Consider the following 26,987-nt stretch of genomic DNA (forward strand, 5'->3'; position numbering starts at 1 on the left):
TGCAAAGGAAAGTACCAATTACCTGGGATAATGTATTTGTTCCCTTGCAGTGATATAACATGTGGACACAAGCTTTTTCTGTGCCATTTTCCTCTATGGATGTTCTTTCTCCACTCTTTATACAGTTTAACTCCCTCTCTGCCCAGACTTTACTGATTAAAGATAAAGGGCCTTAAAGGGCCGACATTGGTAATTACACCTAGGGGAATACCTCTAATGGTTATTATTACAGGGGTGACCCCCCTCCGCTATTATTACAGGGGTGACCCCCATACGTGTCTGGCACCAATCAGAGTGACAAACTGATATAGGGCCGACCCCCTACGCTGGGTAACCCCATGGAGTCTGCCCCAGTCCTAAGTGGCATACGTAATCAGGGGTGACCCCCTACACTTTATGCCCCGATCAGCCAAAGACCCACGGAAGGGCTTAGGAAACGGGCTTAAAGCGGTACAAGACTAACTACTGGATATGATTGACCCTGGCAGAAATACTCTAATTTGCAGACCTAGCCCTCGCCCAAGGCACACAGTTAAAGGCTCATGATGTGAGGGAATGGGTGCAACGGGCAATATGCATGTTGAGCAACACAAATGTGTCCAGGTGCGTGGAATGACGCAAAGCGGCCCAATTATAAAAAGGGTTCCCAGGATGCCTGGGTCCTCCAAACGATAAAGGGGTATGCGATAGGATTCACCAGTACTCCGGTGCAGGTTGAACGGTTACCCCACAGCGGGCACCGAAAGCCCACATATAATTCCAAGACAAGGAGATTCGACCACTGTTCACCAAGGGAGCTGTAGAGTTCGCTCCAGATGATCATGGTCAGACAGAAGAAAGGGGACTATCGTCCATTCATCTACTTACACCAACTCAATGGCTTTACGGTGTACCGATATTTCAAGATGGAAGGTACTCATCTCCTACGGGATCCAATCCTCGACCACCACTGGTTCACACGGTTGGATTTGACGAACCAGTCAGGACACAGCTTGAGAGCATGGGGTATCTGCGGTCTCATACCTGTACGACTTGTGGTTTTCTTGCGAGTCCAGTTCCAGACTAGTCACAAACGAGGTTTATATAATAAGATTATTGAAATGGTTGGGTTTTCGTAGTGAACAGAGAGAAGTAGGCTCTGTCCCTGTCTCGAGTGATTCAATTCCTCGGATTCGAAATGTACTCCAACACATGAGTCTTACGCCTCCCCGCAAAGATAGCAGTGATTCGGACGGAAATCCGACAGGTACTCCGGGAAGACACCCGAGGGTAGTCGGACTGTTCTCGTCTTCCATCTCAGTGACTTTTTCCGGGACCGCTTCATTACCATGCAAGGCTGAAGCCAATTACCAAAGAACAGGACACACGTACGACCATTGAGTAACAGTCTCCATATCATCTATCTGGTACTGATCGCAGGATCCTTTTGCAATCCGCAGTCTAGCCAAGAGCATGTCCAATTGCTGTATATCTCCGCGGTTCAATACATTAACAGCTTGGGCGGAGCCCGGTCACGCGTACTGACAGAGACAACAAGGGACACTTACCGGTTTGCCTTCCCGCAGCGTTACGATCAAGGCGGAATATCTACCGGGGATCAACAATCTCACGGTAGAACTGTTCTCCCATCACTGACGGGACGGCAGCGACTGGCGCCTGGTCACATTAGTATTCTCTTTGGTGAGAGCACACAGTACCGTTGGGGAGGAGCCCAGCATGGTTCCCGGACTTGTGACCCTCGCTCAGGATCACCCTCTGTTCCTCCCATCATTTCCCTGTCTTCTGACAGACCCGAAAGGGGAACCGCAGCCACTGATCCTACAGGAGCGTCTGGAGTTAGTGGCCTGGAGTCTTTCAGGGGCGCCTGGACCGTCGAGGGACTATCACAGCCATCTAGAGACCTATTATGGGACTCATGGGCACCAGGTACTCAACAGAGTCACATATCAGCATGGAATATTTGGAGCCGCTGGTGTATGAGAAGGGATTTTGATCCCTTTACAGTACCTATTACCACAGTGATGAATTTCTTATCTCACCTTTTCACGATGGCCGATCATTACGGTCCATTAACGTTACATGTTCTGCGATTTTCGTCCAAACTCACATTGCTTTTATGTCTAGTATCCTTTTCGACGAGTTTCGGACGTTCCGCGTTCAACGAGGACGGTTTCTCAATTCCACGGGAGGAGCGACCTTCATGGTGTCCCATAGAACTAAAACGGATTCTAAATCCGTGTTTTAGCCCTTTTTTTCCTACGGTACCCGTCTGTGCATAGTGATCGCGCTTACTCGATATGGGGAGGTCACTACAACCCTTAGTTTTTCACGATTCGGACAACTTATGGTCTCCTATTCATAACCTTGCATACCAGTTGCCACTACCACTCTGGCTAGATGGGTTTTGTTGATTTTTATCTCTAGTGGGGATGGAGACATGTTTCGGGACTCAGTTCGAAGAGACGCCGCTTTTCGGGCGCACTCGGATGGAGTTTTTTCTATCCGATATTATACGTTTGGCAGATAGGACATGCATCTTTTCGTTATTACCACAGCTTTAAAAATGCAAAATCTGAAGCCTTCTGTCATGTGATAAAATTGTAGATTATGCTAACGTAGTGTACCTATAATCTTAATTTTAATAATGACAGGAGGCGAGTATTTTCCCTCCCTCCCTTTTTCTATGGGAAGTTTTGTTCACTGTTCTCCAATTGCTCAGTTATATATTTTGTTTAGTTCATCTAATCTTGTGTATTCATGGGATGTTTTATGTGGTAATATTCGTCTATCATCAGTGTGTATATGTCATGATGTTAGAACTTTAGAAAGATGCGTATGTTATAATTTTATCACATGACAGGAGGCTTCGTATTTTGCATAATCTTTCTTTACTATCTCCATAGCAGCAAAGAAAAGAGTGACAAAACTTTGAACCAATCACAATGTAGTATAGGGTATAAGAGGTGTGACATATGACATAATTTTCTCTTTCTTTGCTGCTCCATCACAAGCTAAGTACAAATTTTGACTTCTTAATATTCAGCATATATTTTGTCAATATCCTAATTTAGTTCTATAACTGTGTCTTTGTATACTTACCCTAGTATTTCTCTTACCCCTATACCCTGGGACCTTGCCTCTGGCTGCCCAGGTGTCTTTCACGGCTCCCCCGCCGTCTGTACTCTCTCTCCATACCTCTGTCTTCTGTCAACGGCTTTTTCTGTGCGCTCGCGCACAACCGTTTTTCATTTTTTTCTACCGAACGCTTTCGTTCGGCAGTTTGTCGCGATCGCCTTTTTTAGGCGTTTGCAACCATTTTACTATATGCACCTTAGGCAGTTTTTAATTACACGAACGGCAGGCATCTAGTTTTGACGCCCAAACTGGGGGAGGTACTATCCTCCCCATACTAACGGCTGTCAGTCCGGCGGCCATCTTAAAGAGATAGACACTGTCTGTTTTCTGCTCCAGCTATTCCACTGCAAGCAACTGGAAATCCTCTTGCATCCTGCCTTTTTTCACTCAGTAGGACCAAGTCAGGTTAGTGCCTTGCACTTGGGGTTGGTTTTAGCCAGTTGGTCTGTACCTTATTCTGGCCGGGGTGAGCCCCCATTTTGTGCTGCTAAGCGGACCTGTTCATGCAGGATTCCGATTACCTGGGTGAGCCCCAGTGACACAGCCCTCTTCATCCTACTACGACCTACCGGTCTCTAGTCTCAGGTTATTCATTCCTGATACCATACTACCCCTGGTCCCCAGGCCTCTCCTCTAATTGTGCCTAAGTGCAATCACGCAATTTATTGGGTGAGCCCCGAATACCCATTCCATATCATGGAGGAATCACAAACCTCAGACCTCCAGGCCATGATAACAGCAGCTGTGGCTGCAGCTATGGAAAAGGCAGCTTCTAAGTCACTCCCAAAAGATTCTGAGGCCCCCAAGCCCATCTCTAAACGGGTTCACTATAGAGCGGACTCCGAAGACTCCGACTCCTCCAGAGAGTGCTCCCATCGGCCTAAACGCCATTGGAAGGGTGAAGCCACTGCGCCACGCAAATCTAAAGGGAAAGCCCCTGCTAAGCGCAGAAAAGCCACGGTTCGTGCTACCCACGACCTCGCACAACTTTCCTCAGGTGAGGAAGACGCAGAACCCACTCATGCACTAGCTGTGCTGGATGAATGGCAGGCGGCAGTCTCCGACCAGGAGGACTCCGACAGGGATTCCGCGGCCAACTCCGACCCTTACTTCATAAGGGAGCAGAGTCTGGGTGAGCCCCAGGACTCCATGGCTACATCCATGGATAACCCACAGGAGGGCACAGAGATTTTCTTTGACAATTCGGGCCTCCAAATGTTTGAACCGAGAATCATCTGTCATCCCCATTCGGAAGAATGGTCACCACCCGAGCATTTGGCAAGGTTTATGCACTTCTGGCTCAGGAAATCTCTGGACAAAGAAGTGAGGAAATGGATGAGATCCGAATGCCCTCGGCCTAGCCTACCAGACAAAGTGACGCACACCCCCAAATTTGACCTGCTCATGACTACGTTCATGTCCCAAGGGGGTCGGGACCCGCGCAAAGGCATAGAGCGCAGTTTTAAAGGAGCGCAGGACAAACTGCTAGACGCCATTGGGCCGCTAGCTAGAATCATGGATATGGCGGATGACGCCTATGAAAGGGCTGACACTTTTACCCCAGTGAGTGGGCACGAGATACCCGGGAATGGGCACAGAGGTGTTTCTGTTTCCTAGGGAACACCAACGTAGCCTTTCCCTTCGGAGAGGCGACGAGCAGCACTTTACCGTATCGATGAAAAACTGGTCGAACTGGGGGATAAAAAATTAGGACCCTTGGCACAGGGTAAATTGTTTGGAGAGGCCTTCCTTAAGGAATTAAACAAAAGGGTCAATATATTCACGTCCCTTAATAAGGCACAAACTTCGATGCAGAAAGACTTCCGCGGTTCTCACACCCGTGGTGTTTTTGTAAGGGCTGGATGGCAGAGGGGCAGTGCCGCCAGCCGTTTTTGGCCATCCGGCCCCCGTACAGCAAGGACTCAACCGTTCTACCCAGACTCATCTACCCGGCATAGATTCCACCAATTCAGGGGATCTGATCGTGGCCGAGGCAGCCGAGGACGCTCACGGGCAAGATTCTCCAATGGTAAGTCGAAATCATACTCTGCCTCTAACCTCCTGTCATATCGTAGGGCGTGTTTCTCTTTTTTTCCAGAACTGGGCAGAACTATCTTCAGACGCGTGGATACTCCAAACGGTTCCGCCCCCGCCGCAAATGTCATTTTTTTTTTTTTAATCCCGGCCGGCTGTGCGGCCTCACGTCGCCCCCTGCTCCATGGCGCCCTGTGCGGCCGCACAGCTCGCACACCCCTAAGGCCGGCCCTGGGTGGGGGCCCTAAAAAAAAACAAAAAAGGGGGGACCTACTGTCCTCCCCCCTGGCCCCCACCCCTGCGTGGTGGGTGGGGGCCATAAATCACAATGGGGGGGACCTACTCTCCTCCCCCCCACTCCACCCGTGAGCATTGGGTGGGGGCCATAAAAATAATGAGGGGGGACTTACTGTCCTTCCCCCCACCCCTGCACGGTGGGTGGGGGCCATCAAAATAATGAGGGGGGGACCTACTGTCCCCCCCTGGCCCCCACCCCTGAGCGGTGGGTGGGTTCCCTGAAAAAAACAATAAGGGGGGACCTACTGTCGTCCCACCGGCCCCCACCCCTGAGCGGTGGGTGGGGGCCCTAAAAAAAAACAATAAGGTGGGACCTATTGTGTCCCCCCTGGCTCCCACCCCTGAGCAGTGGGTAGGGGCCCTTAAAAAAACAATAAGGGGGGGACCTACCGGCCCCCCCGGTCCCCACCCCTGAGCAATGGGTGGGGGCCATAAAAATAATAAGGGTGGGGACCTACTGTCCCCCCCCCCCCCCGGTCCCCACCCCTGGGAAAACAATAAGGGGGGACCTACTGTCACGCTGTGTAAAATGACAAAGAGCACTGTGATTGGATGGATTTCAAGCCATCCAATCACTGTGCTCTGTGTCATTTTACACAGCGTGGGAAAGTTCTTTAGAATTTTCCCACACTGTGTAAAATGACAAAGAGCACTCTGATTGGCTTAAACCAGCCAATCAGAGTGTTCTTAGCCTAATTGCAGGGCGTGGCAAGGCTTTATAAGCCTTCCCCCGCCCTGCAGAGCTCAGTCTGCGCGGAACCCTCCATGGGTGAAGATGGATTATTATTTTTTTGCGCTCGTTTTTTTGTTTGTTTGTTTTTTTAATTGCGTCGGTTATTATGGTTTTTTATTTGGCCTTTTTTGGGGCTGAAAAAAGAAGATTTTAGAAGAAAGAAAACATCGAATGGTAAGTTGATTTTTTCAAAAAATTTTTTACAGGTTCTTAGTTAAAGTTCCCCCCCTCATTATTTTTAGGGTGAGGGGGGTAGGTAGGGGGACAATTTTTGTGGGGGGGGGAGGGGGTGACTAGGGTCCCCCCCATTTGTATTTAGGGCCCCCACCCACCACTCAGGGGTGGGGGACAGGGGGGAGGACATTAGGTCCCCCCCTTATTAGTATTTAGGGCCCCCACCCACCGCTCAGGGGTGGGGGCCGGGCGGGGACAGTAGGTCCCCCCCTTATTGTTTTTTTTAGGGCACCCACCCGCCGCACAGGGGTGGGGGCCGGAGAGGGGGAGGACAGTAGGTGAAGTGGAAATCAATCAATAAATTGATTATTTTGTGTATCTGCCCCTGGCCAAATTAAAGAAACAGTGCGTGCACGCTCCCTGAAGTAATTCACACCAGACACAAGTTTCAGGTTAATGAAGAACTTGAGGAATGTTTATTCAGAGGGGCAGGCGACCCCTTATAAAGCACAATTACATCATAAGCATTGTCAGAGAATTATAAATCAGTAATTGGTTAAGTGTTAAGTGGTTCATTCAAAGCAGGTCCTACTGGGTGTGCCATCTTATGGCATTACTGTCGTCATGAAGTTCTCCCCCGGATTCCAGCGCCATCTTGAAAATGAGAGTGTTTAGTCGATGGGTGGGGTACTCCTGAGTGACATCTAGTGGTAATTTTAGTAATTTATTGAATAATACTGATTATAACTAAATGGAGTAAATAGGCATTTTACTAACTAAAATTCGGGTAATATTTAATGTCCACAACAGTCCCCCCTTAAAATGACTATTTACTAAAAAGACAACTACAGTAAGCATTCACAAATCTAAAACAAGCCATAAAACAGACAAGGAGAGCAAGGAAAATGAACAATTAGAAGAGAGCCACGCCTATCTGGGTAAGAACCTTTTGCTAGCCATTCATGCATCAAACCATCTACCCCATGAATTAATGGTTCCTGAAATCCTTTTAATTCTTCAGAGGGACACCCTAGCTTCTCTATTGTCAAGGTTACGTTACCATATGAACCTGTGGTATCTGGAATGTAGGTACATGTCATGTCATAGTATCTGGGAGTATGTTACATACTGTCAGGGCTCCACGGGCAGCGGTGAGGGGAGGCTGCAATCCTCTCGCAGCACTCACCCTCGGTCCGTCGCTGCCCGCGGTCCCCCCTCCTCTTACCGGTCGGCGAGCGGCGTCCTCTCCTCCTCCTCCCCCCAGCGGCAGCATGTCTAACGCTGCACGCTGGGAGCCGGCACCTGTATCAGTATGCCGGGGTCGCTCACGTGACCCGGCATTAAAGCAACAGTGCAACAATCACAGTGGGGGGTATAGATACCCCCCACGTGTGTTTGTTAATTCTGATTGGAAGTTATCCAATCAGAATTAAGGCAAGGATATTTATACTTACCTTTCCTGTCTCTCAGTGCCCTGTTGTGGTCTTTGCTTTAGAGTATTGATACTGAACGTGTGCTTTCTGGTTACGTACTCCCTGGCTTGTTATACTGACTTTGTGACTTTCTCCTACCCTTTGACCTCAGCTTGTTTCTCGTTATTCTGTTTTCTGGTTCCCCTTACTCGGCTTGTCTCCTGACTATTCTGTGTGTGCTTAGCCCGGCCACTCTAAGGTCCGGTACTGCACACTTTCTGTGTGCGTGTCTGTGTGTGTGTTAGCGTGTTGGGGTCCCCGAATCGTGACACATACTCCTCCTTTCTTCGCCAAAATCGTGTCTAGGGCCATCTGGGATGTGTCTTGTAAGAGTTAAACCAGCTCTTGTAAGGCATCTCCAGTATAATTAACAAAGCGCTGTTGGATGTAATAAATATAGTAAATGCAAATCAAAATATAATTAGCAGTGATGGTTGGGGAAATGGACTCAAACCTCGTCTTTTACTGTGAAATCATCTGGTACCCCCCTTGGCACACCTATGGCATCAATATATATGTGTGGGTCAAACTTCCCTTTACAGGGGTGCTCCTTTTTGTCCTGAAGCCTGAATGTGGTATGTCAAGAGTACCTTGTTATGTATTATGTGTATGGACATAATAACCTTGGCTAGGGCACATTTACTTATTCATCATAGTATGAAACCTGTCCCATGCTATGTCAGTTTCTTTCTTCAGAAAGAGTAGGGCATCCACCAACTTCTTAATAGCCGTGCTATGCTTAACTGGCGTGCCAGTCGCTGTGTGAAATCTTCTTGTCTTCCAGATTGATCCAAAATCATGTGCCACACCCAGGGCATATCTTGAGTCAGTGTAGATATTAGCACGTCTTCCTTCAGACATTTTGCATGCCACTGAGAAGGCTGTCAATTCAGCGTCTTGAGCAGATGTGGGTGAGGAAAGTGAAGATGCTTGACGTACCTGATCTTCTGTAGCAACAGCAAATCCAGTATGGTACTTTCCCTTTTCATCCGCAAATCTAGAGCCATCCACAAACAGAGTGGAGTCAGGATCTGGCAAAGCTACTGCATGCACTGTTGAGATGTGTCTTGTTTCCTCTTTCATCTGTTCAAAGCAACCATGAGGAGCAGTAGGAGAGGTATCCTCACCTATTTCTGTGTGATAATGAGGGTATCTGTCTTTCCATTCACAGTTCTCTTGCTGACCCCCCTCTGTAGAGAGCTGATAATGATTTTTAGTGTTCCATGTTTTTTTTTCTAATGAGCCAAGTTCCTTTCATGAGATTTCTGGGGACTTAGTGAAGAAAACATGAGGAACAGCCACCTCCCAGTGATGATACATGTGTCTTACTTCCATGGGTATCTGGATCAGGACCGCACTATTTCCTTGAGAGTCCCCAAAACTGGTCTGTCATGATGAGGCGTACCTCCACCAGTCTGAATAATTATTTTTCGTAGTGTGGATCTGGACCTGAATTATTTTTCGTAGTGTGGATCTGGTCCTGGACATCAGGGTCTATGTCAAGACTGTACCAATAGTGTGGTATTCCCCCCTGGGAAGTGGCAGAAGAGTGGCCGGAGTAACATTTCTTTGAAATATGACGTTGTCAGGTAGAGGCAGAGTTGTCTGTGGGCGGAAATATGTTAGAGAGGTAAGGTGCTTTGGCTGGATACAATAGAGAATAGAATTAATATCATGAGGAGCAAGAATCATAAGCTTGTGTCCAAACATAAAGTTGTATTATTCAGGAGTTTGCATGCTGTAAAGATTATCTAATATAGCAGTCTTTATGGTCCCACTCACATGGGTTGGAGCCTGTTAATGGATAAACTGGCTTAGGGAGGAATTTCCACTGGAGTCCACAAAGCTGGAGCTTTATCCTCAGAATATGAGAGGAATAGAACAGGCAAAACACCAATTTAGAAATATAACAAGAGTATCATTTATTTAAAAAGCATATAAAATCTTACAGTCCAAATTCTGTAATGCCAGCATCGAGCACAACGCGTTTCGACGTCACAATACGTCTTCCTCCGGTGCAATATTATATCCAAGCTCCATATACATTTAAATAAGCAATTTGGCGCGGAAAACGGGTACATGGAACCCGCCCCCTTTGCCCATCAACCAATCACGTCAGTCTGTTTTCTCTGTAACTCCGGGCTCTGACGTTATTATTATCACTTCTGCGTTTTTGCGTTCCACCGCTGGTACTTCCGGGTTCGTATGCGTTCCACTTACGGCATTCATGCGTTCCATCTGTTATCAAGTCCGTTTTTCCTTGTTATCATTAGGATTAGTTATCAGCAAAGTTCAAGACATAATTCTAACATACAGAAGATAAAAATAGCTCAAGGAAAAAGGAAGAAAGGGAAAGCATACGAAATATAATCAGTATGAAATAACCCAATCAAGGGAACAATATATAAAAAGAAAACATATCTATGTAAACAATTACATATTCAATTACTAGAAGAAGGAAATATAAAAAATATAATAACGTCAGAGCCTGGAGTTACAGAGAAAACAGACTGACGTGATTGGTTGATGGGCAAAGGGGGCGGGTTCCATGTACCCGTTTTCCGCGCCAAATTGCTTATTTAAATGTATATGGAGCTTGGATATAATATTGCACCTGCGGAAGACGTATTGTGACGTTGAAACGCGTTGTGCTCGATGCTGGCATTACAGAATTTGGAATGTAAGATTTTATATGCTTTTTTTTTTTTTTTAATTCTTTATTTATGTCAAGGAAGAACATTACAATAATTGCATATCATGACAAGATGATACAGGATATTGTTACATTATATATGCATGGTTCACATCGTATTTGGAATGACCTTAAACTATCCCTCCTAGTAAACCTTCACTTCACCAACGTATCCTGGAATGCGACTATCTTGCAGTGCAATGCTTCTAACCAGTCCCTCCCAGTTTTTTATTTTTAAATTTTTTAAACTTATAACTTAGAAGAGAGAGAAGCAAAAGCAGTAATAAGACAAAAACCCAATAAAGCAGGTCAAACAGCACCATATATATCATACTAGTATGTTCGCATGTTAAGTATGTTTAGGACATGCCCTATTTTCCATCCTGTGCTTCTATGATAATCTAACAACTCGTTTGCTGTTTTATATTTTTGTCAATCTCTTTCAAAGTTCTATCCAATTGCTCCAATAAGCCCATGTCCTTATCCTTTCATGGTGCTAGTCATTTACAGTCTGCCTGGCTTTTGTGAAATAATTAAGAAGATCTCACAAGAAAGAAGGAAAGGAACAGAGAGATGAAAGTAGTTATCAGAGTTTGAAAGAAGGGAAAACTGGGGGAAAAAAAGGGGGGGGGGGTGACGTCAGGAGGATCCGGCCATCTCATGTCGTGTGAGCGAAACTTACGTATTGGCTGCGCTGGCCTCCCAAGGGCCCCACATTTTTTCAAACTTTTTCGTCGTACCCCTAACTCGAGCTGTGAGGTCATCCATGAGGTAATTATCTTTAATTTTCCTGATCACCATATCAATCCCTGGGGCCTCCTGTTTCAACCATCCCTGTGCCAGAGCTCTCCTAGCTGCCAGAGTCACCTTATTCAATAGGGTTAGTTGCGCTTTGGTCCAGTTATCTATAGATCTGGCTAATAAGAACACCCATGGGTCTAGTTTAACCTCCCTCTCAAATATGTCTCGTAGCAATTGCGCAATTTGTCGCCAAAACACTTGTGCTATTGGGCATTCCCACCACATGTGGACATATGTGCCCTTGAGACCACATCCTCGCCAGCATAGGTCTGTAGTAATTTGATTCATACGGCTCAACTTTACCGGTGTGGTATACCATCTAAATAGCGTCTTATAGGACTGTTCCTGCAGGGAGACACACATAGAAGCCTGCGCGGCCGCCTCCCACATCTCTTGCCACTCCACTCCCTCTAGTGTCTCTCCTAATTCCGCTTCCCATCGGGCTATGTATGTTAGTCCTCCCCATTCTGAAGTGTTGTGGCATAAATGTAAGTAGATAAGTGAAATCATTTTTCCTGGGAATCGTTCTTTTGCGCATATTCTTTCAAAGAACGTCATCTGTGCCTCTGCGGCTTGTTTAACCTGGATGCTACGGGCATAATCCCTGATCTGAAGGTACCTGAAAAAGTCAAAGGGTCGCAGAGATGTTTTATTTTGCAGATTGTCAAAAGTCACGATCGAGCCCCCCTCGTAGAGCTGAAATAACCTTTGCAGTCCTGCCCTTTCCATGCCTCTAAACTCCCGGGCCGACATCCCTGGTAAAAATGCTTTGTTCCTCAATAGAGGGGTCATCGGTGAAGGGGAGGACGCCAAGCCATACTTAGGTGCAGCTGTGTCCCATATTTTCAGCGAATTAGAGATCGCTGGACAAGTCACAATTATGTTCGGTCTGTGCTCCTTTGGGGTCCACATATAGAACTGAGGCATATCCATCCCCATAAGGGATGCTTCCAGGTCAACCCATCTCCTTTCCTCGGGCGGGGAGTGCCACAGCGCCACCTGTGCCAGTTGGGCTGCAATGTAATAAAAGTGCAAATGTGGAAGGCCAAGTCCTCCTCTGCCCTTAGCTCGATAAAGAATGTTGCGTGATACCCTGTGTTTCTTGTTTTGCCATATAAATTAGCCTATGGCTTGCTGTAGCGGTCCTAGGTCCGATCTGGATACCCTTATCGGAAGTGCCTGCAACAAAAACAATATTCTGGGTAGCACATTCATCTTTACGGAGTGAATCCTGCCGATCCAAGAAATTGCCTTTTCCATCCATTTCTCCATATCCGTCATCAAGGTCTTAATCAGCGGAATGTAATTCTGTTGGAATAATTTAGATGGATCCGCTGTCAATCGTAGGCCTAGATATTTTATGTGATCTCTCGATATTCTTAACTTGTAGGTTCTCCCTATATAGTCGGTGTCCAGCTCTGGCATCCCTATGGGTAACATACTGGATTTATCCATATTCACCTTGTATCCGGCCAATTCTCCAAATTCTCCCAAAACGTCTGACAGTGCCGCCATAGATCCCCTTGGTTCAGTTAGCGTCAGTAACACGTCGTCGGCAAATGCTGACACCACGTATCGCTTCCCTCCGACATCTACCCCTTTGATATCCGGGGCTGCGTGTATTGCCTGAAGGAGCGGCTCTAAGGACAGAGCGAATAATAAGGGCGACAATGGGCATCCTTGTCTCGTGCCGTTGCCAAGACCAAACGGTTTTATCTTTGCACCCGAAATGCGGATTTGGGCTCTGATGTTGGTATACATTGCTTGAACCGCAGTCGTGAACTGAACCGGGAATCCAAGGTGATCCAGCATTGTAAATAAGTAAGGCCATTTAACCCTGTCGAAAGCCTTTTCGGCATCCAACGATAGTAATATCGTCGGTATCTTCCTCGTGGTTTGTCTCCATATGAGGTCCACATTACGTCGAGTATTCTCGAATAGTTGTCTAGTCGGTATAAACCCCACCTGGTCAGGGTGAATAAGCCGAGGTAGGATCAGATTCATCCTGGTAGCCAGGATCTTCGCTAGTATTTTTGAGTCGTGATTGATAAGGGAAATCGGGCGAAAGTTTTCTGGGGTCGACAAATCTCTGCCTGGTTTCGGCAGTAAGACGATATCTGCTAGTGACATATCCCTATCAGGCGTTACTCCATCTAATAATTCATTGAGCCAATCAACCAGGTGTGGAACCAGTTCTTCCCTAAAGGTTTTATAATAAGAGCCATCGAATCCATCCGGTCCCGGAGCCTTATTACTTTTCAGTGTATAGATTGCCGCTTCTACTTCCCCCTCTGTAATCGGTTTCCCCAAGGACTCCACTTCCGTTCCATTTAGTTTTGGTAAATCCAGCCCGGCAAGGAAGACTCGTACCTTGTCTCTTTCGTCGCTAATTCCGGCGGGGTCTGTTGTGGAGTGGTTGTATAGTTTAGCGAAGAATTCCGTAAATACTGTAGCTATATCTGTGGGGTCTGTGCGGTATTGACCTAAGGCATCTTTGATTTTAGTAATGCGGGGTCGATGCTGCCGTGGCCGTAACGTTCTCGCCAGTAGGGTATCCATCTTGTTGCCCTTTTCAAAATAGGTCCGTTTAGATCTTACGATAGCCCGTGCTGTTTCGTCTATCATCGTTCCTTTAATCGAGGCTCTCAGTTCCCGCACCACCTGTAAGTTAGCAGGTGTAGCGTCGATCTTATGTTTCAGTTCGGCCTCACGCAAGGACTCCAACAGTTGGGTTTTGCGTTTTTTCTTCATTGTTGCTGCGCGAATCAAAACGCCCCCGATCACCGATTTATGAGCCGACCACACCGTCACCTTCGATAAATCCGTGTCAGTTTCTCTAGCGAAGTAGTCAAGCAATTCCTTCCTAACCTCCTCAACGATTGCCGGATCACGCAGCAAAGAAGTGTTCAATTTCCATGACCATGGGGACATCGCACTTAGTTTATCCAATGTTATGGAAATGTCAGCGTGATCAGACCAGGTTATGGATTCTACAGTCGATATCGATACTTTGGGCACTGAGTGAGTATTAACCAAAAACAAGTCAATTCTCGAGTAAGTATCATGGGGCGCAGAGTAGAATGTAAAATCGTTGTCGTCCGGGTGTTGCGCCCTCCAGATATCTACCAAGCCTGTGTCCTGCATGAAGACATGTAATAATTTGTCCTGTCCGCCCCTATTATGCGATCTAGGGATACCTTTACCTGATCCCCTATCTCTCGCCGGGCATGGCGCTGCATTGAAATCGCCTCCTACTATTATCATGCCATGTGGTAGAGTGTTAATCATCTGTGTCAATTCCGCCCAAAACTCCTTAGAGGGGTCATTGGGGCCATAAAGATTAATAATATGTATGCTATGGGAGTACAACGTTCCTGACAGGAGCACAAAGCGGCCCCCCGAGTCCGTATGTACCCTAGAAATATTAAGTGGGCATCTGTGGTGTACCAGGATTGCAACGCCATTCCTCTTATTAAGCACTCTCGACTCATACGTGGTTCGGTACGTACGGTCTCTAAGTGCGAATTTCGCCGAGGCCTGAATGTGTGTCTCCTGCAGGAAAGCTATATCGGGGTTCAAACGGTTGAGATCCCTAAACATGAGGCGCCTTTTTTTGGGTGCATTAAGACCTTTAACATTCATGGACAATATCTTCACCGGCATGGGTCTATCCCGTGTGAATCGCTATGATAAAACCCATTGTGAAGCCTGCGCACTAAATGTATTTCGTCTAACTTTCTCTCGGTAGGAATAGATAATCTTCGCCGGCGCAATCTAGCTTGCATAGTAAGCGCGGCTCCTGTCATTGTAGTCTTACCAGTTATGTTCCGGCCGTTCCTGAGGTGTATTCCCCCAACGTCACCCTCCAGGGTTGGGTAAGGGAAGGTATAAGAAGGGATAGAAAGGGGACGAAATAAAGAGGAAAAAAGAATAATAAGTAGAAAACATATTATGTACAGTAAATACCTGGTCTTATCTAAAGCCAGGCTCTTGTGGGGTATGAGTCCCTGTCCCTCCAGTGATCCTAAAAGGCTCCACAGGGCCAGGGACTCAGACCAACCTAAAAATAATTAAAACCGCAGCCGAATAGAAACGATTGGAGGCGATCATTACAAATACATTCGCCAAGGTAGGACGCCCCACCCCAGGCTCCCCTTGGGTATCGTACCCGTACTCCTTCTCGGGTATCCCTTGCAACTCAACTCTACTCTCGCCCTGTGATCCCCTCACTGCTCCCCGCATCCTAGGGGTGGAAAGAGCTTGCCTTGTGTGTTATTTAGATCAAATGGGAAGACATTTATATAGGCCCGACCGGAGTATCCAGGGTTTGTGCGACTAAATATGGGCTATAGCCCTAGGGATATCCCACAGCTAATGGAGCGTGAGCCGGAGGCGGGAAGAAATAAGGCCTAAACCGACGTCCCCCTCCCCCGTAAAGAACGAGGAGTATGCCCTTTGCATCAATTGTTGGGGGCCCCCCACATCCCTAGCTCCCCGAGTCAGCCGGAGTGGGGCATACAGGCGCCAAAAATCAATCTTGGTGGATTTCAACTATCCACCTCTATGCAGCCCAACATGTGGCCGCATCTAATACCTGGTTGTGGGTACTCGAGAGTTAAAGAGGAAGCATAAGTACATATAGGGGGGTACGAAGAAAAAAGAAACTTAAAACTGTTTAAACATGCCTATAACCGAACAATAGGTGTGCATAATACAAATACAAATAACCCCTCCGTCGGTGCCCACCCTACCGTCCACCCCGCTCCCGCCGGTCATAGTAAAAATCAGAGTCCAGACCCCATAACAATAGCTAAAACGTTAACCCATAAGCTGGCAACCACACCGTGCCTCGATTGTATGCTGGGCGCCGCCTTGCAAATGCGTCAGAATCATGTCCCCAATATGAGTATATAATCCCACACCTTTCCAAAAGGAGATATAAGCCCTGACCCTCCCCAAAACACAATGGAGCCCCCCCGGATATCAACCCCAGGCCGAGCAAAAATCACTCGCTCTTGACGGGTACAAAAACCTTTAAATCGAAATAGAAATAAGTGCCCGCAGTAAAAAGAAAAAAGACCCCCTCCCAAAAAAAACCAGGATGCAAAATACCCCCCACAAGCCATCCCCAAATGGGGAACTTCTTCAAGGGGCTGGCACCAGAAAAGGAACGTAAGGGAGCCCCCCGCGGACCTCACTCACCCGCTGTGTACCATTCTCGAGGGAGGGGATGTACCGTCGCTGTCGCAACTCCAGGTACCGCTATGTCGCCTGTGTCCCGTACCCCTAGGTCGTGCAGGAATGCCGCCGGATCGCCCCCAGGGTGTAGGATCTTAGAGCGCCCATCCTTAAAGGCCATCAGCCGGAACGGATGGCCCCACGCGTATTTAATAGAGTGCTGTTGGAGCAATTCAGTTATAGGCCTCCATTCCCTCCTCTGCCTCAGGGTGTCTGGTGTCAGGTCCTGAAATAGGGCCAATTCAGCTCCTCTGTACTTGATTTGGTTTTCCCTTCCATATCTCATCAAAGCTTCCTTTGTTTGGAAAAACTGAAATTTGATGATGATATCCCTGGGTCTGGTATCATTTGGCCGTCTGATTCTGAGAGCCCTATGAGCCCTCTCAATGTGCCAGAGGTTTTCCGGTATGTTTGGTAGCAGCGGTTTAAATATGGCGAGTACCACCTCAATCAGGGAGCCTTCCCCCTCTCGCTCTGGTAAACCCCGCAGTCTGATGTTGTTCCTACGCGAGCGGTTGCCCAAATCTTCTAGCGCATATTCAGCCACCGCTAACCTGGATGTTAACAGGTTAATTTGTGCAGCGGCTGCATTGTGAGCTTCCACTGTGGACTCCACTCTTTGCTCTAGCACTGTTGTTCTATTACCGAGTGCTTGTATCTCCGCCTTAACTTCGGCGGTATTTCTAGCTATCTCTGTCGCTAGGTAGGATCTTACCTCCGCCAAGGTAGCCAATATCTGTTTGGCGTCAGGCTCTTGGGATCCTGAAGTCCCGCTGGATGCCGGGCTGGAAGGAGATCGCGGCCCTCCAAGGCTTTCCCGTCCGCCATCTTAGGTGTTCCTCATGGCGCGGGAGGCCGCAAAGAGATCTGTCACCGTCGCTCCCTGTTCAGCCTGTTTTTTGGTCGGCTTCTTAGGGGCCCGCTTGTCCATCTCGGGTCTACCTTCAGTTTAATCCGCAATCGGTCACGGAATGCCGCTTTTATTAGCCGTTGATCCAGTGGTCCCGGCGGAGCTCACACGAACACGTCCAGCTCGCTCCCGCCTCAGATCACGCCCCCTTTATATGCTTTTTAAATAAATTATACTCTTGTTATATTTCTAAATTGGTGTTTTGCCTGTTCTATTCCTCTCATATTCTGAGGATCAAGCTCCAGCTATGTGGACTTCAGTGGAAATTCCTCCCTAAGCGATTATACCTGAGCCAGTTTATCCATTAACAGGCTCCAACCCATGTGAGTGGGGCCATAAAGACTGCTATATTAGATTGACTTTATATTGCAGTATTATGCTATGACTTTTTCTGTTTATTATGTATAGGATCTATGTTTATAGACACTTATTACATTAAGGTATTTATCCTCATTTCATACATATATCTTGGGATATACCACTAACATTTAATTTTGTGTATCTATCACAAGCGCTGCACACTTTCTTGTATTGCTGTGCTATGTTTATTGTGGGACTTTGGTGATTAAATCCCACTAGTGTGTTTCAGCAGCTGTTTCCTAGCGCCACAAACTACACCTTTTGTTTGTTAATTTATGCTGTAAAGATTGCCCACAGGCAGCAGGGGCCTCCTTGTGCCACAGGGTGCAGCTGGCAGGAGTAGAGTTATGCCAGAGGCATGATTCAGTCTGTCAGAGGCAAAAAGTTTAAAAGGTGTCTGGTAATTGAGGAGGCCCAGAGTAGGGGCTGTGGAGTTAACAAGTTGCAAAGCACAGTAGCCGTAATAGGCTTCATGGGACAAGGAAAAAGTTCAGTCTTTTGAATAAAGGTACAGTCTTTGGGATATTATACAGATAAAGTCCTTAGGTAACCAGGCACTTCAGTAGGAGATGAAGAGCACAAAGGCATGGAGGGCTTGTATAAAACTGTATAAATGATTGTGAATTCCCTCGCTCAGCTCTATGTGAGGTGAGGGTGCCATGGGAAAAACAACGTCCTAAGAAGACCACTAAGGGCCGGCACCATGGTAGTATCCTTATTCAACGAGGTTGTAGAGTGAGACAGGAGCATGTGGGCTTAAGTACAATAGAAATGTCCAGGACAGTAGCTTTATTAACAGTCTCATAATTTTATGAGTCATCTTTGCAGAATTCCGAATGACAGGGAACAGCTAGGTATAGCAGGGAGAAACACAGGGGCTCAGTGCACCAGTTGACACCAGAACAGGGCCTGTAGGTCTCAAAGCAATGCATATGCTTTTCCATGTGGAGCAGAGGGCTGAAGTATCAGCAACAGAGAGTGGTGCGGACTTTTCAATCTGGCCATTTGGCATAACGGTGATAGAGGCATGCAACCGGTTGAAAGGCATCTGCACCTAGTAAATTGGTTAAACAGGGAGAGGGGACCACAAAGCAAGGCTTAGTTAGCAGGTCACTCCAAAGAGTGTCATCTACAGGAGATAACAATATTAGGTAGAAATGAGGAGTCAGGTAGGATTCACTTCCGCTATGGAAACACAGAAACATAGAATGTGACGGCAGATAAGAACCATTCGGCCCATCTAGTCTGCCCAATTTTCTAAATACTTTCATTAGTCCCTGGCCTTATCTCAGAGCTAGGATAGCCTTATGCCTATCCCACGAATGCTTGAACTCCTTTACGGTGTTAACCTCTACCACTTCAGTAGCAAGGCTATTCCATGCATCCACTACCCTCTCAGTAAAGTAATACTTCCGGATATTATTTTTAAACTTTGTCCATCAAATTTAAGACTATGTCCTCTTGTTGTGGTAGTTTTTCTTCTTTTAAATATAGTCTCCTCCTTTACTGTGTTGATTCCCTTTATGTATTTAAATGTTTCTATCATATCCCCCCTGTCTCGTCTTCCCTCCAAGCTATACATGTTAAGATCCTTTAACCTTTACTGGTAAGTTTTGTCCTGCATTCCATGAACCAGTTTAGTAGCCCTTCTCTGAACTCTCTCTAAAGTATCAATATACTTCTGAAGATACGGTCTCCAGTACTGCGTACAATACTCCAAGTGAGGTCTCACCAGTGTTCTGTACAATGGCATGAGCACTTCCCTCTTTCTACTGCTAATACCTTTCCCTATACAACCAAGCATTCTGCTAGCATTTCCTGCTGCTCTATTACATTGTCTGCCTACCTTTAAGTCATCAGAAATAATCACCCCTAAATCCCTTTCCTCAGATTTTGAGGTTAGGACTCTAATATTCTGTACTCTGCCCTTGGGTTTTTACGTCCAAGGTGCATTATCTTGCACTTATCCACATTAAATGTCAGTTGTCACAACTCTGACCATTTTCCTAGTTTACCTAAATCATTAGCCATTTGGCTTATCCCTCCTGGAACATCAACCCTGTTAAATATCTTAGTATCATCAGCAAAAAGATATACCTTACCATCAAGACCTTCTGCAATATCACTAATAAAAAAATTAAAGAGAATGGGTCCAAGTACAGATCCCTGAGGTACCCCACTGGTGACAAGCCCAAGGTAATTTACGACAACTACTAACTGACCCTATGCTTTCCCTATAGAAAAATAATAAAAGGCTAACAAGCACATCTGTCTGAACAGGCCTCGAACGTTTCACTCCATGGGTATCCCGCAGTGGCTAACCCACTACATCTCCCACGACAGACTTTTGCCCGTAAGGACAGACGCTATCCCTGACTCTCTCCCTTTCTATCTTACTGACCTTAGCTTTTTTTGCACCCTGAACATGTCTATCATTATAAATAAAGTTTAATAGTAAGTGAAGTAAAGTTCCTGTATGTATTTGAATAAATCATTAACTATTGAGGTACTATCACTTATATGAATTAGACTATAACAATTATACCACCCTGTAACTTAATTGAATAACCAGTAGTGTCTGGGTTAATAAAACATGTCACAAATCCTTCTAAAGCTAAAACATTATTTAACATTAAGGATGTTACTGTAAACATACGATCTTTAACCAGCAAATGAAGATACAATGTTAAAATAAGATAAACTGGCCACTGCATAGATGTAATCTATGTGGTTGGAGTGAAAGAACTTGCATTATTTGGCTATTTCCCTTGTTGCAAGACACAGGGCTTAATGCATATTCATCTGGATAATCAGCTGTTATACTCTTATATTCATGTCCAACAGATATCATTTGTAGGTCACACCGCAGCTGTAAATGACATTTTAGTAATTTTTTCTATTTATTTTTTGTCACAGACACATTTCTGATACAGGGAAACAAATAGCATGATTGTTTTAGTAATTATAACTTTTCTGTTCATAATATGTAGAGTTTAAGGAAAACAGCATGTCTCAAAATAGGACGAGCATGATAGGGGTAGGCCTCATGATGGAGGCAGCCATGACAGGGGCGGGGAAGGAAATGATGGCAAGGGAGGAAGTGAGGGGGGTGATGACCATGATTTGTGTGGGAAAGGAAGAGACAGGAGGTGGGGGGGCATGGTAAGGGCGGAAGTGACCTTACTTTAGGAGCAAACGTGACTGTAGATAATGGTAATTGGGTGGAGGTCACGGGACTGGCAGGGCCAACCTCCTTCTGTACTAGGCACTATTCTTTAGGGAGGTGGTTGACATACTTTCAACATTACACTATATTATAACTAATAAAATAAGTCAGGTAAGCAACATTCTTTGCAAAATGAAATACTAAACTATAAATAAACCTGGCAGGTTAAATAAGACAGTCGAGAATATTATGCATTTAACAGCCCATAAAGCTGTCCATAGAAACATGTACTTTAAAATAACATGATGCAAAATAAACTCACGGAATTCAACCAATTTCTCTTATCATCCAACAACCATTAATCTCCTTCCTCTTCATATACTAACCTAGCTATTCTGTATATTCCCTCTATCCACATTGCTTAGTATTGCAACAAATCACACTTGCCTTTTACACTTAACATGTCCAAATATTCCTCTATTATTGTATCAGCGTCACCTTCCTAAACTCCGTAATCAACCCCTCTCTGCCTTATACACCAATCTCGGAGGAGATACTTTGCACCGCGAAAGAAAATACAGCGCCTCAGAAAGGTGGAATGCATTCTTGTGAGCGAGTCTCCCCCACAATCTTCACTGCCTTATCACAAAACACAATATGGAATAGCTGAGCAACCGTGATATTTCACTGAACACAGACTTGCCACATTCCTCACTGAAGGGGGGTAAAAGGAGGGGGATTGAGAGAGAGAAACGAGAAAAACTGCAGGCATGAAGTTTAACCATGTCAGCGCCGTAAAGTAACAAGACAGAAGGACAGTTACGTTACAATTATTGCGAGCAAAGAGACACAAAAACACAATATTTAGACAATACACCACACACAATATAACTACATCACATTTGAAAACCAGAAATCTAAGTTCTTCATTTTCAGCATAGCTTCTTCTCCTGCCCTCTCTTTAACAATATCACAAGCCAAATAACCTTTGAAGGTCTAGCATGTTCTTGGCCTATTTTAACCAAACAAAGAGCTCCACGTGATAGGGACAGAGGGAGAGAGAAGAAGAGTCTACAGTGCTCGACTGCCACGAGGACCTGAGTCCCGTGCGTCTTCCCTAAACGTAGACTAGTCACGGGGGTCCGCCCACCCGAGGTGATGGTCACGGACCGGAGCGGCTGAGCGTGGGTGACTAACACAGCTCTGGGCAGCAAGTACAGGAGAGGTAGGGAACAAGTGAAAAGATGAACGTGGAGAGGCTAATCAAACCATTTACAGAAATCACAGATATAGAGATGTGCACAGATTCCAGAATCAAGGACGAGCCACACAACGCACACACACACACCTAGGGTACCCACACAATAGCAACAATTGAACAGGATCCACAAAATAGCAGAAAGTAATATGGTCATGTACATATTAGAGCAATGTGCATAAAACAGTGAAACACAGCAAATAACCCCTGATCCAGTCAGGACAGTAGACGAACAATCCCAGCCTTTCTCTAGGCTGTAATCCAACCCTTCACCGGGTCGTCAATAATAACACAGTAATAATACAATAACCCCACCCTTTACCAGGTGGTCCCCAGCCTTCACCGGCTGTCACAAATACCCCAACCCTCTCACTAGGGTGGTCCCCAGCCTTTACCGGCTGTCGTGTTCCCTGCCCGCTAGGCAGTCAAGCTAAAATTATTAAAAAAGCAAAACACATACACCGGCGGTCACACACATGCATACAAGCACTCAAGAGGCAGATAGACAATCAACAGGTTCGTTTAAAGAGGCACCGGATAAGAGTTTACCTGTCTTGTAGCCTTCTGGAAGCTGGAAGTGGACACGGAGACAGACCGACACAAAACAGGAGAATACAGACAACAGCTGTATTTTGGAGGTGATCAGGCTCCGGTTGTCCCACTTTCTGGGGGTCTTCTCCGGTTCTTGGTTTCCGGCCGTCCAAACCGGCAAATCCGGTGCCTCACGTTGAGGCGCCAAATTAAGTGGAAATCAATCAATAAATTGATTATTTTGTGTATCTGCCCCTGGCCAAATTAAAGAACAGTGCGTGCACGCTCCCTGAAGTAGTTCACACCAGACACAAGTTTCAGGTTAATGAAGAACTTGAGGAATGTTTATTCAGAGGGGCCAGCGACCCCTTATAAAGCACAATTACATCATAAGCATTGTCAGAGATAACATAGAATTATAAATCAGTAATTGGTTAAGTGTTAAGTGGTTCATTCAAAGCACGTCCTACTGGGTGTCATTACTGTCGTCATGAAGTTCTCCCCCGGATTCCAGCGCCATCTTGAAAATGAGAGTGTTTAGTCGATAGGTGGGGTACTCCTGAGTGACATCTAGTGGTAATTGTAGTAATTTATTGAATAATACTGATTATAACTAAATGGCGTAAATAGGCATTTTACTAACTAAAATTAGGGTAATATTTCATGTCCACAACAGTAGGTTCCCCCCCCCATTATCTTTATGGCCCCCACCCGCCGCCCAGGGGTGGGGGCCGGGGGGGAGGACAGTAGGTCCCCCCCCTCATTATCATTATGGCCCCCACCCGCCGCCCAGGGGTGGGGGCCGGAGACAGTAGGTCCCCCCTCATTATCTTTATGGCCCCCACCCGCTGCCCAGGGGTGAAGGCCGGAGAGGGGGAGGACATTAGGTCCCCCCATTATCTTTATGGACCCCACCCGCCACCCAGGGGTGGGGGCCGGGGGGGAAGGAGAGTCGGTCTCTCCCCCCCCCTTCAATCACTATTGTGGCCAGAAAGAGTCCCTGTGGGTTTTAAAATTCGCCTGCCTATTGAAGTCTATGGCGGTTCGCCCGGTTCGCAAACATTTGCGGAAATTCGCGTTTGCGGTTCACGAACCGAAAATTTTATGTTCGCAACATCACTACACATGGTGCATTGCGGTTCCCTGCTTATAGGGATGCGTGACTGGTGAATGTACCCATGATGACCTCTGTCCACCACCAAAAGTGCCTTCAATCGGACATGAAACCATGGAGCAATAGAAGAAGTTTGCCTGGTCTGATGAAAGGTTAGGGTTGGGTTACGAGTAGGGTTAGGGTTAGGAGTAGAGTTAGGGCACGAGTAGAGTTAGGGCACGAGTAGAGTTAGGTTTAGTGTTGGGTTAGGAGTAGGGTTAGGAGTAGGGTTAAGGTTGGGTTAGGAGTAGGCTTAGGGTTGGGTTAGGAGTAGGGTTAGGGTTGAGTTAGGTGTAAGGTTAGGGTTAGGAGTAGGGTTAGGGCTATAGTTAGGGTAGGGTTAGGTTTAGGAGTAGGGTTAGGGTAAGGTTAGGAGTAGGGTTAGGGGTAGAGGTACTTACCTAACCATACCCTAACTCTAACCCTACTCCTAAGCCTACCATAACCCTTCTCCTAAGCCTACCTAACCCTACTCCTAACCCTATCCAACCCTAACCCTACTCCTAACCAAACCCTAAGCCTACTCCTAACCCTACTCCTAACCCAACCTTAAGCCTACTCCTAACCCTAAACCTACCCTACCCGTTTTGCCACTTTTCAGAAGTCTGAAGCACTTCGGCACTTCAGCAATCGGTTCAGGCACTTCGGAAATTTGGCACTTTGGAAATTCGGCACTTCAGCGGTTCAGTTCGGCACTTCCGAAATTCGGCCCTTCGGCACTTCCGAAATTCGGCACTTCGGACATTCTGAAGATTCGAATGTCCGAAATTTGTCCGAATTTCCATTCGGACCGAACTGAATTGCACATGTCTAGTAAATCTATGCATGTAGATTATAGAAATGAGCACTACAGAATTAGTCCAAATCCGACTTAATCAGCTTGATAATTTTCCTCACAAATTAAAATAGGAGCAGATTATAAATAGTACACACAGTCATGTATATGCATCGTACAGCAAGAGCGTAAAAGTGCGCCCTTTTAATTAGCTATTTTTCATTGTGCAACTGCAGTGACTGCTTTCCATATGGTTAGTTTGCATGTTAACAAATAAAAATTTTATTTTAACATTATATTCTAACAACTTATTTTATTTTTAGGGTCAGCATGAAGAGAAATTTCCACAAGTTTGTATTTGCAGTTTTGACTGGTACTGTCATTCTTCGCTTTGCCATCTTAAAATTTTCCAAGGATCCTATCTCTCCCAGTGAAAGAGAGAATGTATTAATGCAACCAGATGATTTGTTGACTACCACTGCACAGATGCCAATTATCTGCAAAGAAAATACTTCCATCAATACATTTCCAAAGTTTAGTGAACAACCTCAACACATGAAGGACTTTCTTACTTATCGTCATTGTAAGAGCTTCCCACAACTTCTTGACTCCCCTATGAAGTGTGGTGGCCCTGATAAGTCCAGTGAGATCTTCCTATTGCTAGCTATTAAGTCCTCACCAGTCAATTATGAACGTCGCGAGGCCATTAGGAAGACATGGGGGGGAGAAGATATTTATAAAAAATTTCAAGTTCGGAGATTATTTCTAATTGGAATTCCAAAGCCACAAAAGGAGGAGAAGAGAATCCACGAATTGCTGAAAATAGAGAGCCAGACATACAAAGACATCTTGCAATGGAACTTTTTTGATACCTTCTACAATCTAACACTCAAGCAGGTCTTGTTTCTCCAGTGGCTAGAAAATAGATGTCCTGGAGCAGAATTTGTTTTCAATGGAGATGATGATGTTTTTCTCAACACTATTAATACCTTTACATATTTGCATGGCTTAGGTAAGAGTGGACGGGACCATCACCTCTTTGTTGGGGCACTGAATATAGGGATGCCCCCTGTACGGGAGCCATATAGCAAGTACTATGTCTCAGAAGAACTGTTTGCTGGAGATTCATTTTTACCCTACTGTGGAGGTGGCGGAATTCTCATGTCTGGTTTCACATGCCGATCTATATTTAATGAATCTAAGCAAATCTCATTATTTCCTATTGATGATGCCTACTTTGGAATGTGCTTGGATCGAGCTGGACTAAAACCAGAAAATCATGAAGGAATCAGGACATTTGGGATTAATTTACCAGCTGCTGAGGACTCCTTTGACCCATGTTATTATCGTGACATGCTAGTGGTGCATCGGTTTGTGCCTTATGAAATGCTTGTTATGTGGAAAGCTCTACAGGTTACAAAGCTTAACTGTAGAAGAAATAAATTTGTCAAATAAGACAATTCAGAGAAAAAGTGAACCACGAAAGGGAAGGAGGGTAAATAAACAGTGGTTTCTGGTTTAGCAAACAGAAATGTTTTTTTTTATTCTATATCATAACATATTACAATGATTTTAACACTTTTGATTGATTTTTGGGGATGCCACCAGGAGTTGTAAGAGGTTATACTTTTTGTACTACAGGAAGCTTTGATAGATATGACCACATGCTGCAACTGACAGCATGCAACGCTATTGTGCAAGGTTCAGGACAGAAAGCCAAAAAGGGTTTGTGTATGTATGCATTTTTTAATATTATTTATAGGGAAATGTGCTGAATATATATCCTCAGTGGACACTTTTTATTTCAAACTTGCAGCTGCTCAGTGATTGAGGTTATTCATTCAACCAGGAATTGTAATTACATGACAAGGGAATTTTATTATTTAAGTCACACAAGCCAAGAGATTGAAAAAGAGCAGAGTTTGTTTAAAAGTTACAGTCCTGTAAATTATCAACATTTCACAGTTAGGAAAATAGCCCTTTAGTGATATATGTGGCTGCAACTTGCATGGAGACATGGTTAGGAGGTTGAGCCGCAACCATTAGAAAGGGGAGAAACAAAACCAAAGCAAACTTGACCATGGTATGATTCTTTGTGCCAGAAGGATAAATCAACATCTCAGAGTCAAATGAAGTGTAATTTTCAAGGCCGTGAAGTGTGAATAGTATATATATCAGGGGTGGGGAACCTTTGGCCCTCCAGATGTTTATGGACTACATCTCCCATAATGCTCTTACAGCCATAATGCTAGCAAAGC

At 45.6% G+C, this 26,987-nt stretch overlaps 1 protein-coding gene across 1 annotated transcript in view; it reads left to right on the plus strand.

Moving 5' to 3' along the window:
* Nucleotides 1-26,309, plus strand: part of LOC134612874 (N-acetyllactosaminide beta-1,3-N-acetylglucosaminyltransferase 3-like) — a 248,909-nt gene extending 222,600 nt beyond the window's left edge. Inside the window, exon 2 of the mRNA XM_063457328.1 lies at nt 25,053-26,309. Within this exon, the coding sequence (XP_063313398.1) occupies nt 25,060-26,184 (1,125 nt within the window). The 5' untranslated portion in view covers nt 25,053-25,059 and the 3' untranslated portion in view covers nt 26,185-26,309. The remainder of the gene's footprint in view (nt 1-25,052) is intronic.
* The last annotated feature ends 678 nt before the right edge of the window (nt 26,310-26,987 follow it).

Source organism: Pelobates fuscus, chromosome 5 (assembly GCF_036172605.1).
Source record: "Pelobates fuscus isolate aPelFus1 chromosome 5, aPelFus1.pri, whole genome shotgun sequence".
NCBI classification, from domain to species: Eukaryota; Metazoa; Chordata; class Amphibia; order Anura; family Pelobatidae; genus Pelobates; species Pelobates fuscus.